We start from the raw sequence: 13,980 nt of genomic DNA, 5'->3' as shown, positions 1-13,980 counted from the left end.
ATTTCAAGTTTGAATTTTTATTTTAGATTTAGGTTAGATCAATTCTTCTTAAGGGTATAAATGAGATATTAGTGCTTGCAAATTATTTCAAGTATAACTTGAAAAAATTTCACTTGATTTGATAATTATTGAGTACTCGAGCCAAATTCAAGCTTAATATTAAACTCAAATGGCTTGCAAGCTTTATCGAGTTTTTTATATTTTTATATTATTAAATTACATTATTACCCTATGTATATATTATTAACACTAAGCTTAATTATCGAGTCAAGCTCGAGCTTGAGTACAAAAATAGGTAAATAAACTTAATTGAGATTGGGTTTAAGTAGTTTGATTATATCTCGAATTGAACTCAAGCTTAAAAAATATGTTTGATTAAGCTCGAACCGAGTATTAAGCTCAAATCTAATAGTATTTGGACTCAACTCGACTCGATTACACCTCTGGACTCTTTCTTTATAAAAAAATATTTTAATCGAGATTTATTTAGGTGCTCTTAAATCAATTAAAAATAGTAAAATGGAGAAAATTTTATATTAATTTTATATTAATATTTATATATAATTTTTAAATTAAATATTGATTCAGATCATAAATCTAAATTAAAAATCAAGATTTAATTCCTCTATAAGATTTTAAATCAGAAATTTTATTTTATGTGAGTCGACTTTGCAAGAAAAATTATAACATTTATACTTTTTATTATTTAAAAAATTAAAATTATTTACGGTTTGAAAAAAAAACTTTATGGAAAAGGATTAAAGATACTGTTAAAATCTTCGTTTTCAATTTTCTCTGCTCAAGCTTTTTTATTTTCTTTTTCCTAACGAAAATGTCGTTAGGGCACAAAAGTTCGGGGAATCCAGCCGCCATCCTTTCTTCTCTCATGAACAAAAGAGAAAAGCTTCAAGACGAGCTTCGCAATATCGAAAAGCAGGTAATAGTTTTCCTGCTTCCCCATGGAAAATTTTGCTCTTTCTTTTCCCTCTTTTATGTGTATATATATATTGGTAAAGAAGCTACAAATTCGATGAATTTTGCTATAAGATTAAATTTCTTAATTTAATTCATATTTTTTTTCAGGTTTTTGAGTTAGAAACTAATTATTTGCAAGATTCGAGCCATTTCGGGCATGTTTTGAAAGGATTCGAAGGGTTTCTTTCTTCATCCAAGAACACGGCAAAGTAATTATATTTTTTATTAACCCATATTTTATCTACTGCTGGTAATTTTATATCTGAATTTATTTTTAATCATTTAATTGCCAATTTGCACATTATTGTCAATTGTATGAATTTGAACTTCTTCTCTGGAAAATTTTCTAGTTCTATTGAAAAATTAGGGTGAAAATTGTTACATAAGCTTGTATTTTCATAATAGCTTAGGTTACAATAACAATACTTTGCTTGATTAATGAAAATTTTGTACCTGTTTTTATCATAATTATATGTTAATTGAGACTCCTACTGAATACTCTGCTGGTTGTTAATTTTTTTTATTTTTTATTTTTTTTTTTTTTTGGTGACGGAAAATTCATGTGAACTTGTTTTTGTATGTAGCTTGAAGAGGTCTAGGAAATTTCAGCCTGAAGATAGATTGTTTTCTTTGTCATCAGTCACGTCACCAGTGGTATGTGATGGAATAAGCTTCGGTATTTATACATTAACTGTTCCTTTTACCTCTTTCTAGTTCGTTCTCATGGAGCAGAGGCAACACTTGCGAATTTAGTGTTAGGTAGTTAGAGTTAGGAATGCTAATTTGGTACGTCGAGTTGCTTTTGGCATAGACATATTTGGATGTTACATTTTATTGTGCGGACAGACACTAGGAGAACTTGCAGCGTAATGTAATAGCAACAAGGCATGCTGAGATGGTTAGTGGAAGTTTGGTATTAGGGTTTCGCTCAAAACTTGATTAAACTCAAAGCATAAAGGAGCTTTTTCAGTAATATACCCTTCTAGGACTCATATGCTCTATTTCTACTATCTGTGATCATATTAGAACATAAAAGCATTTATTGAGTGACGAAATGTAAAGTCAGTACCGTTGATTCTCATCTTTAGATTTTCTTCTAGCGTATCTTTCTCAAAAGAATATCCGTTTGCTTATTGTGTTGAGACAAACCGTTATTTACAGTTGGTGAATGAAATTGTTGCTGTTTATATTATCCCAGCCTTACCATGATTGTGCAATTGTGCTGCACCTTCGATTTGTTTGAGCAGAAATCAATTGTGCAAAAATGGACATGTAGTTGAGATATTTATTCAGGTTTAATAAAGACTGCTTTGTTCACTTTGCTTCTTTATGTTCAGGCTGACGAACTTGGAGTTAGACAAGATGGTAAACCTTGTTCACTAAGATACCAATGTTACCCCCCCCCCCCCCAACTTAAAATGCTATTTTTGACATTGTGTGATACGGAATCTTCTCTGTTGCAGATGGAAGATCTGACTTTGGCTCAGCTCGGTCTAAGGGTGGAGGCTTAGCTGCCAATGGCCAGTGAGAGTGCTCATCCATCTTTACTATTTGGGTTTCTATTTAAACAAGTTAAAGACTGAGTTGGTTCATTTATTTATTTTACTTTCAGAGGGAAACAGAAGAAGGGAAGGACCGCCTCATCAGCAAGAGATGGAAAGAGAACGAGGCCATCAAGCGAACAAGATTTTGATGATGAAGATGACCCTGATATGAGCTTGAGATAAGTTATAAAACAACCACTTAAAATGTAATTTTAAATGTAGGTTTGTAGGTGTTCTTTTTATTACAATTGAAGGGAATTCTGAGTATTAGTCTTAGGTAGCCTTGATGTTGAAAGCAGTCGTTAGGGTAGCTTGTATTACTTTTTGGAATGTTGCAAATCTAGGTGTCATGTATCATGTATAATTATTGTATAATTTCCACTTTCCTGTATCTTGATTGATTTCATTGTATTATGTTGTTGAATATTCGCATAGAATTATGTATACTCTAAGCTCAACTCCAGTTGTATTTTTTTAGACATCTTAATTCATGTCGTAGCTGTTCATTGTTTTCAGATTTTGTCGTGTTTTAATTGTGTTTTAAATAATCATTAGTTTAACAAGAGGGGAAAATTTTTAATTTTGCCCTCACTCGTCCTTTACGTATTAGCTATGCATCTGTATATCGTAGTAGGAATTTGGGAACCATTACTACTGTACGGGCCTAAATTTGTCCGGCCCTTTAGAAAACCCAATAATAACAACAAAACCCTAAACCCGAGAGGCCCAAAATCAAAAAAAGTTTTTACCCTAATGCCCATGTGCGCCGTACCCCTCCTCGATCACGTCGCCTATACCTCGTCCCATGGATTCTCGCCCCGAGGCCTGCCCTTCCTGTCTCCATTTCACCGAAACGGCAAAGGGTTGGCCTCTTTTATTCGTTGACCCTCTAAAAACACCTGCAAGAAGAAAAAAAGGACAACAGAAACGAAAGCAGAGAAGTAGAGATAAAATGCATAAACAATAGTAACAGTAGCGAATACAAAGTGTTGTAAAAGCTATAAGAGCCAGAATCGACAATGTAATTTTTTACACGGATACAAAGCAATAAAAAAAAAAAGGCTGAGTCTCGTTGTTCTCTCGTTTTTACTTCTTGTTTCTTTATTTTATTTTCAGTTCTCAAATAAGTTTTTAATAAAAACATATAAAAGAAAAGAGAAAAGAGGATTTACCTAAAGCCCGGAGTCGGTCGTCGAAGTCCCTGCTCCGTCGTTGAGACTGATTCCCAAAAGGAAAATGAGGTCTCTTTTCTCGGGTTCTCAAGCCAAGGAAAGCACCGTCTTCGGGTGCTCCAAACCGGGGTTAAAAAGAACCCCTCACACGGCCTCAACCACTGCCCTCCTGGCGTTGTGCAATGACGGTGATGATGGGTTTCTTTTGAAACCCTAGCAAAGCATAAACCAGGGGGAGGGGTGTTCTGTTTTAGAAGATGAAGCAAAATAAGAAAAAAAAGTAATAAAAATTGGTTTAAATGGTGCAGCAAAACGGTGTCGTTCTGGTACTAAGGTCACCAGTAACTAAAACAGCGCCTTTTCAGTGAAATAACCTGCGACCTGACCCATGAACGGCCTAAGATCCGCGCGTTTTGGACTGAGGGTATATTTGCGCCCTCAGTCCTTCCGTTTTTGAGGCTTAGTTCAATAGGGTCCAATTCTACTTTTTTTTATTTCTAATTTTACCCCTGAAATTTCCTTATTATTTTATTCGGGCCCCTGATAAGACTGTGCGTTTTGAGGAACGGGTTTATTACCCATCTGGTCCTCCCATATTATTCGCGTGTGCAAATTGACCCTTTTCTCTTTTATTTTCTTTCAAATTTGCCCCCGAATTTCTGTTTAAAGTTCAAATTGGCCTCTTTTCGTCCCTTTTGTTATTTTATTATTTAATATTATTGTTACTATAATTGTATTTTATTTTCGCGCTTATTATTTGCTATTATTATTATTACCTTCATTCCATTATTATTATTGTTCTTGCTATTTTTTTTGTTTGTATTATTGTTTATATTATTGTTAGTATCATTGTTATTCCTTAGTTTATTATTATTATTTCATCATTTTTTTGTATTTATCTATATTATTATAACTATTATTATTGTAATTACTTTTGAATATATCATGCATTTTAAATTATTATCAATTTTAAATATTTATCATATATCATTTCTTTTAAATCATCACATGTAGTATTTATTTTGAGACTTTTATATGTATCTTTGTATTTTAAATTATTACATGTATACATATATTTCTTTTATATTTATTTATTTAAACGTTTTTTATACATCATTTTACCTCGAACTTCTCTTTTCACATTATTTATTCTAAATATTTTACACGTCATTTAAGTTAAACCATCTTATATATTATCTATTTTTAATTTTTATATGCTATTTTATTTAAACCATTTTAAACTCTTTTATTATTCTTTCGATTATTATCTCAAGATGTCGTATATTGCTAAACTATTTGGTGAATTTTTTATTGTTTTGTCATTTATTTTAAATTATTCATATTATCTATTCCATTTTTTCTTTAATTGTTGATATTGGTATTTAAATAATATTCATTGTATGTCGCCTTTGCATGCCTTAGAAATTATTTGTTAGTATCTTCATTGACCTTCAATAACATAGCATCTAATTCAACTATCACTATTCCATGCTCCATATTACCTTTCATTTTAACTAGTTTAAATCATATCGTGTGTGAAACGTTACGTTTTAGTTCAAACAAAATTACACTCATCGTTAAATGTCATACTCATTATATTTCAAAAAATAAATTTTCTAAATAAGGCAATATTTGGCGTTTGGAAATTTCGAGAAATCGTGCCCTACATGTTGGGTTTCGACTTATCGTTTGACCGAACAACCAAATATCCCTTTTCAAATTTTCAATATATGAGTTTCGGGAATCATGAGATGATTTTGGTATCGAAGGTTTAAAATATCGTGTCCTACGTGCTGGATGTGATATTTCATTTCTTTGAAACAAGATAATCTTAATTGTTTCATACTATTGCATTTTTATTCGAGATTTTTTAAACAAGGCAATATCTGGCGTTTGGAAATTTTGAGAAATTGTGCCCTACGTGTTGGGTTTTGATTTGTTGTTTGACCAAATGACCGAATATCCTTTTTAGATTTTCAATGCATAAGTTTTGGAAATTATGAGACGATTTTGGTATCGAAGGTTGAAATATCGTGTCCTACATGTTGGATGTGATATTGTATTTCTTCGAAACAAGAGAATCTTATTATCCACTTCAAGTTTTTCAAACATTCATAACAAGGGATTGTATTTTAAATTTTATTTCAAAATCTTTTAAATTTTCGACATTAAGACGTTAATTAATCAATTAGATACCAATTTTGGGCGTTACGAGGGTGCTAATCCTTCCTCGTACGTAACCAACTCCCAAACCCGTTTTCTCAAATTTCGTAGACCAAAATCGTTTTTTTAATAAAATAAAATATTTTATTAAAACAATCAAAATATTAGGTGATCCGTTCACACCTAAGCAAAAAGGATTGGTGGCGACTCCCTTTTTTTCGTTTTCATTTTCAAAACCAAAGTTGATCCCCTTTTTTTTTAAAAAAATAGTTTCGACAGCTTGGCGACTCCACTGGGGACTTAAGAGTCGAGCCATAAATTGATTAATTTTTTTCCTTTGTCGAAAATTAAAATTCGTTTTAAACTTACGATCCCTTCATTGCATTTCATCCGTTTTTCTTATGGTTTTCATCATTTTGTTCCTATTTTCTTTGTTGCTTCGAGTTTTTTTATGTATATATCCTCGCATATTGCATTGCATGACCGTTATGGTCACACCTCTTAAGTGGGAGTGAGAAACTATTCCTTCGTGAGGTTTTCACCTCCGTGTAGGATAGTGAATTACTTTCGGGATATATCCGTACCTATGTCTTCGTGAGATTTTCATCTCCGTGTAGCCATAGGAAAATGTATTTCCCTGAACTAAACTCGGTCTATATGAGCCTATAATGGGTGAGGATTGAGGAATCTACTAGTCCGAGTACCCTTACTCTAGAACCGAACCACATATAATGAGCCCTAAGAGCCTACTCTAGGTAGAACCGCACCAGACCCTAGTGATTACCCGATTAGGTACTTAATATTTCCTGTTTGCTTTAAGTTTTGTTATACAATACTGACTTGTTGTGTTTTGTTGTTATTGCATGGCATTTCATCATAAAAAGGTGTTGATTCCCATTCGGTTACTAAGTAGAAGAGCTTAGCATGGAAAAAGGGTTTCTTGATAGAGTGGAGGATAATGCGGCAGTCCGAGTATGGTCCGAGACGACACAACAAGAGAAAGATGATAGTTTGACCGAAGGATATGAATCAGAATTGTGGGATTTCACTAGCATCGTTGTAACTCAAAGTGACCTACAAGAACTAAAGGAGATATGGGGTCAATGAAGTGACGAGGTCAAGCAACTCTTTTATTGTAATTACGGTGACCTACCCTATTTGCTCGATACAAAGGTGGACAAGCATCTATTTCGAGCCTTCGTGTAATTTTGGAATCCCACCTACAGTTGCTTCATTTTCGGAAAACTTGATTTCGTACCAACTGTGGAGGAGTACATGGCTTTACTTCGTTGCCCGAAGATTCAGGTCAACAAAGCCTATTCAAGAGCTACTAATGTCACAGCCTTCGTAAAAAATTTAGTGAGTATCATGGGGATGAGCGAACAGTGGGTTGCAAGCCGAATTAAGCAGAAAGGAAACAGTAAGTGTATTCCTTGGAAGAACTTGAGAGATCTAATCCTAGCGCATCCGGATATAAGAAAGAGGGTTGACGTGTTCGCCTTGAGCATCTACGGTTTGGTTGTCTTTCCTAATACATTAGGATATGTAGATGAAGCAGTCTCAGACCTTTTCGATCGACTTGATAAATGGGTCACACCCGTCTCGACAATCCTAGAGGAAACTTTCAGGCCCTTGAACGCATGTCGGAGAGCAGGTGAAGGAAGATCCATAGGGTGTGCTCAGTTATTGTTGGCTTGGTTTCATAGCCACTTTTGGAAAGTAGAAAAGGTCTCCTATCAAGTTTTCTCAGAGAACTACTCCCCACTAAAAGAATTAGTGGGTACGACAAGGCAGGATAACCTTTCTAAAGAAAAGTGGATGGCGATTCTCCAGAATCTACAAGCTGAAGATTTCGAGTAGAGAGCCCCATGGATGATCCCTGGCGAGATCTTATATCGGTATGGAGACTTTAACTGGGTCCCCTTACTCGGGATATAGGGAGCCATTGGGTATGCTCCACTACTTGTTTTAAGACAGTATCGCTCAAGGCAGTTCGTACTAGCAACACAAGGGTTAGCTCAATGTGAGTTCTCTTATCAGGACGACAATTATAGGAAAAATGTTTGTGATATGTCAAATGCTTGGAAACGAACCCGAAGAATGAAAGGATTCACGATAGGTCCAATAACGACCCCCGAGTATGACCGATGGTAGATTAAAAGAGTCAATGACAACATCCCAATGTCAAGTCAGGAAAATGCCCGACCAATAGAAGAGCATTTACAAGTAGTCCCATCCGAGTTAAAGATCATCAAACAAGACTTTGAAAAAAGGAGCTCGGAATTGAGAAAGAAAATAAAACAATTAGAGGAGGAAAAGATGCGGCTAGGATTAGATGTCGACATCCACAAGCTAGAGGGTGAAAAGCTAAGGAAAGGGACGAATAAAGTCGAAGAGGACTTAGATAGTCTGAAAACTGATTATAAGAAGCTGCGTATGTCAATAAGAACTGCCGGTTTGGGTAAAACGTTGGATCAGTGGCGTCAAGAAATTGAAAAAGAAAAGGCTAGAGCCGATTACTGGGAGAAGAAGTTTCAAGATGTTCGAGTGTGAGAAGATGTTTTGAAAAAGAGTTCGTCAGAAAGCCAAAGCGAAAAAGAAAGGTTAAAAGCTCGAATAGCTAAATTGGAAAAATCGCTATATCTACATCGTAGCCGTAACTCTGTAACCGAGTTGAAGGCCAGCCTGAGCAAGATCGATGAGATAAAAGGGAAAATAGAAGAACTCGAGACGACACTACAAGATAGCAAAAGTCGAGTGGAATTTCTTGAGGTAAACAATGAACATTACAAAACACAACTTTACCATTCTCAAGATCAGATCAGAAATAGAGATTATATCATGGGTGAAGCTGTGGCCCAAGTTAGAGTGATAGCCGATCATTTGCAAACCTTGGCAGTTTAGGCTGATATATTAAGCCTAAAATACGAGTCAGAATCAAATCGAGGCCGGGACTTAGCTTGGCTTCTTAGGAAAGTTAAAGCTTTGGGCATTAGGGCAAAGTCGTATATATAATTATCCGTTCTGTGTAAATAAATTTTGTTTCTAGTAAAGTTGTTCTAATGAAATTGAATCAGAATCAACGCCTCTTTTTGCATTCATCCATTCCTTTGCATTCATGCATTTGCATTACATTACATCATATGTATTAAAGGCCATAAAAAGATTCTAATTAATTAAAAATATTTCAGTAATCTGGAAACCGACAAAAATCTCCCAAATACACATCCCTACTGTACAAGAAGAAAAACTAAAGCAATGGATAAAAAACTAGAGAGACTGGAGCAAATGCAGAAAGAGATGCAGAAGCAGATGCAAGCACAAGTGCAAGAACAGTTAGCAAAAATCCAGCAAGAAATGAGGGACCAGATGCTGGAATCCCAAAGAAATATGATGGAAGAGCTAACCCAACTACTGACTAGTAGACCAGACAAAGGAAATGGCCCTATAGCCGATATGGGAAATAACAATGGAGATTCCCTTTACCCCCTAGTTTTACCCCGACAAACGCTCAAACGCAGCATGAGACACACACGCAGAGGCCATCCATTACTGAAGATCTCCTCTATCCCCCTGGTTTCACCCCAACGAATGCTCAAATGCAACCCGAACTACACATGTGAAGATCGTCCATTACGATCAGGCCTTAGCAATTTCAGACTGATACCTCAATGCCAATCAATTATCAAACAGGCTCAGGCTCTAATCCTAAGGATAACCCTATTAATCCTACAATCCCTGATCTAGATAATATGGCAGAAGAAGAAAGAGTGAGAACAGGGCTTTCGAAAGAATTGGAAGACTGATGCAAGTGGTTAGAGGAAAAGTTTAAAGTGATGGAAAGTACTGACTATTATTGTGGGATCGACACTAAAGATCTGAGCTTAGTCCCAGACTTAATCCTCCCTCCTAAGTTCAAAATCCCAGACTTTGAAAAATACAATGGAACTAGCTGTCCAGAGGCTCACATCATCATGTTTTGGCATGGTATGTTCATAATGATCAATTATTGATCCACTGCTTCCAAAACAGTTTGGTCAGGTCTGCGTCCAAATGGTACAACTAATTAAGTCGCGCGCAAATCCATTCATGGAAAGACTTGGCACAAGCTTTCATGAAGCAATACGGCCATGTGACAGACATAGCATCCTATCGAATCATGTTACAAAACATGAAGAAGAAACAAAATAAGAGTTTCAAGCAGCACACCTAAAGATGGAGAGAGGTGGCGACGCAAGTCCAACCACCTCTTCTAGAGAAAGAAATGACTATGCTCTTTATCAACATTCTGGAAGCTCCGTTTATTAACCACATGCTGGGAAGTGCTACTAAGAGCTTCTCAGACATAGTAATGTTAGGAGAGATGATAGAGAACACGATAAGATACGGGAAGATCAAAACAGGGGAAAATGCCAAGAAATCAGCTCCGAAAAGGAAAGAAAATGAGGTGACCAACGCGGGCGTATACAATAAGAGTTACTCCAAGCCAGTCACTGTGAGCCAACCAAAAACAGTGACTACCAGCCATCAGGGCTCTAAAAAACAATATTTAAACCCGAGGCCTAACACGGAAAGGGTCCAGTTTACGCCTATCCCAATGTCATACAGGGAGTTGTATCAGAATTTATTCGATGTCCATGTGGTGTTACATTACTACTTGAAACCCCTGCAACCTCCGTTCCCTAAGTGGTATGACGCAAATGCTCAATGCGAATACCATGCAGGAATCTCGGGACACACGATTGAGAATTGTACTGCCTTTAAAAAAGTAGTCGAATGGTTCATAGCTATGGGCGTTGTGAAGTTCGACAAGCCCTCAAGACCTAATGTGGCCGGGAATCCGTTACCTAATCATTCAGACAAAGGGATAAATGCGATAATTGAAAATGGAAGGAGAAGAACCAAGATGGATGTATTAGAGGTAAAAACTCCATTGAAATAGGTTTGGAAGAGGATGGTGGAAAGAGGTTTAGTCACACAAGATTTAAGGGAAAGGCCTAGAGAAGCGAGAAGATACTGTGAGTTTAATACTGATGAAGGCCATGACATCCAAGAGTGCAATAAGTTCAGGTCCATATGCAAAATCTGATGGACAATAAGGAGATAGAATTTTATGAAGAAATAGAAGGATCAGATGAATGAGAGGTTTGCGCCTCAGAGGAAGGAACGAGGGAAGGGGTCCAAAGAGTTAATCATCCTGTGGTGATAATTTCGCGACCGAGGAATAATGAAGCAGGAGTACAAATGGCGCCGAGAGTCATAATCCATAAGTCGGTATCCTTCCCTTACAAAGATAGTAAAAGGGTTTCCTGGAATTACGACTGCAATGTGATGATCCCGGGTATGGAAAACTCGGCTAGCACTTCAAAGGAGAACCAAAATATAGGTTTCTATACACGTAGTGGGAGACGTTATGACCCTACGGGTACAGGAACTGAAACAGTTAAAAGAAAGACCCCAATAGTTGAGCAAAGGAAAGAAAAAACGATCAGGCTTAAGTCGCCAATCAACGAGCCAGTAACCGAGAATAAAGCTAGAGAATTCTTGAAATTCTTAAAGTATAGTGAGTACAGCGTGGTTGAACAGTTACACAAGCAACCGGCTCGCATCTCAGTGCCAGCTTTGCTCTTGAGTTCGGAGACACATCGGAGCGCGTTAATGAAGGTACTAAACGAAACTTACGTCGCGGATGATATTTCTGTCAACAAGCTGGACCATCTCGTCAATAATATAAGTGCCGATAATTTCATATTTTTCAATGACGATAAAATACCGCCAGGGGGAATGGGGTCAACAAAAGCGCTACACATCACCACCCGCTGTAAAAGATACACACTACCGGGAGTGTTGATTGACAATGGGTCTGCACTAATGTCCTACCCCTATCTACGCTGAATAGGTTGCCAGTGGATAGTTCCCATATGAAGACATGCCAAAATGTAGTGAGGGCATTTGATGGTACTGAAAGTAAGGTAATGGGGAGGATTGAAATACCCTTTTTAATCGGTCCAAGCACATACAAGATAGATTTCTTAGTGATGGACATCAAGCTCTCTTACAATTACTTGTTGGGAAGGCCATGGATTCACTCAACAGGAGTGGTGCCATCGTCGTTACATCAAAAGCTCAAATTTGTAACGGAAGGCCGATTGGTGACCGTAAACGCAGAAGAAGATATCATTGCATCTGTTACCAACGAGGCACCATATGTGGGGACAGATGATGAAGTAATAGAATGCTCTTTCGATCATTAGAATTTGTGAATGCAACCTTTATTGTCGAAGGGAACAAGGTCCCGGTGCCCAAAATTCCAAAACTACCAGGATAGGCTTGCAACTGACAATTGGAATAGGAGCTTTATCCGGAAAGGGGCTTGGAAGAAATCTACAAAGAAGGATCAAGGCACCTATGCTCACAAACAAATGAGACCGTTTTGGTTTAAGGTACAAGCCAGATGCAAGGCAGAAGAAAAAGGAGATAGATAAGAAACAAGAGAGGAGAAGAGCGCGTTTAAATGGAGAATAGGTCAAATGGGAGCCAATGACATTTCCTCACATATCCAGAACATTCATGTCAGAAGGGACTATTTACTCTGAAGGAAGATCGACGAGGAAGGGGTCTGCCGAAGAAATGTTGAAAAAATTGAGCATTAACGCCATATCCAAGGAAGAAACAAAAGACGAAGATCATGTAGGCATTTGCCCGTACATGCCCGGGAGTGTTTTAAACAATTAGACCGCAGAGAAGATCCCTGTAACCTTTAAGATTAATTCAGAGTAATTTCCAAAACAAGCTTATTGCTTTAAGCCTAGGGGCAATAAGAATCCTTTTATAAAATAGGCATATGTCCAAATATCGTTATTTCAATAAAAATGCACTTTTGCGTATCATCTTGAGCAAATATTCTTTTATTCTTTCCATTTCATTCATAATCATACCACCAATAAATATTCTTAGATTCTTTTGTTCTCTGGACTTTTCTTCATCTCTATAACAGGTCTTCAGATATCAATGATATAAATAACGCTGCTACTGACTCAGAGTCTCCTTTTGAGCAAGATATTTGTACGGAAGATTCTCAAGATTTTGAAGATAACCGAAACTGTAACCTATCTCCGGATTTGTTAAGGATGGTAGAACAAGATGAAAAACAAATCCTACCTCACAATGAGTCAGTGGAAATTGTGAGCTTAGGAGAAGGAAAATAGGTGAAGATTGGAGCCTGTATTACCGTGGAGACAAAACGAGATCTCATTTAGCTACTACAAGAATTTAAAGATGTCTTCGCATGGTCATATCAAGACATGCCCGAGTTAAATACCGATATTGTGGTACACCGACTCCCCATAAAGGAAGAGAGTAAGCCAGTCCAACAGAAACTCCGAAGAATGAGACCTGATGTTCTGTTGAAGATAAAGAAGGAGGTCAAGAAATAATTTGATGTCGGTTTCTTACGAGTGGTTAAATATTCAGAATGGGTAGCCAATATAGTCCCAGTTCCTAAGAAAGATAGAAAAGTACGGATGTGCGTAAACTATCGAGATCTGAACAAAGCCAGCCCAAAAGACAATTTCCCGTTGCATCACATTGATATATTAGTGGATAACACGGCAGGTTACTCACTTTTCTCCTTCATGGATGGTTTTTTGGGATACAACCAGATAAAGATGCACCTCGGAGACATGGAAAAAACCACATTCGTGACCATGTGGGGAACGTTTTGTTATAAGTTGATGTCATTCAGACTGAAGAACGCAAGAGCGATATATCAGAGAGCCATTGTAACTCTGTTTCATGATATGATGCACAAGGAGATCGAAGTTTACGTCGATGACATGATTGCAAAATCCAGGACAAAAAAAGAGCACATACAAGTCTTGAATAAATTGTTCTTAAGGTTAAGAAAGTTTCATTTAAAGCTCAATCCCGTAAAATGTACATTCGAGGCCAGGTCAAGAAAGCTGTTAGGATTCATAGTCAGTGAAAAAGGGATCAAAATCGACCCAGATAAAGTCAAAGCCATACAAGAGTTACCTCTGCCACGCACTCAAAAAGAAGTTCGAGGCTTCCTAGGAAGGCTAAACTACATCACCCGGTTTATTTCACAACTAACAGAGAAGTGTGAC

General features: G+C 36.8%; 1 protein-coding gene across 1 annotated transcript; it reads left to right on the top strand.

The window, feature by feature from the left end:
- The first annotated feature begins 737 nt into the window (after positions 1-737).
- On the top strand, positions 738-2,956 carry LOC108474833 (chromatin modification-related protein eaf6). Its single transcript, XM_053025964.1, has 6 exons — positions 738-937; positions 1,084-1,184; positions 1,560-1,629; positions 2,313-2,340; positions 2,439-2,499; positions 2,588-2,956. Exons 1-6 carry the CDS (start codon positions 833-835, stop codon positions 2,700-2,702), a joined length of 480 nt encoding a protein of 159 aa, XP_052881924.1. The 5' UTR covers positions 738-832; the 3' UTR covers positions 2,703-2,956.
- The last annotated feature ends 11,024 nt before the right edge of the window (positions 2,957-13,980 follow it).

The sequence above is a fragment of the Gossypium arboreum genome, chromosome 3 (genome assembly GCF_025698485.1).
Source record: "Gossypium arboreum isolate Shixiya-1 chromosome 3, ASM2569848v2, whole genome shotgun sequence".
Classification (NCBI taxonomy): Eukaryota; Viridiplantae; Streptophyta; class Magnoliopsida; order Malvales; family Malvaceae; genus Gossypium; species Gossypium arboreum.
This window is presented reverse-complemented; position numbering and strand designations above follow the sequence as displayed.

Bases quoted from the DNA above. Each gene is read 5' to 3' on its own strand.
- LOC108474833 (XM_053025964.1), top strand. From the start codon at position 833: ATGTCGTTAGGGCACAAAAGTTCGGGGAATCCAGCCGCCATCCTTTCT. The intron at 2,341-2,438 runs GTAAACCTTGTT...TCTCTGTTGCAG, and splicing joins ACTTGGAGTTAGACAAGATG to ATGGAAGATCTGACTTTGGC. The intron at 2,500-2,587 runs GTGAGAGTGCTC...TTTTACTTTCAG, and splicing joins GGCTTAGCTGCCAATGGCCA to AGGGAAACAGAAGAAGGGAA.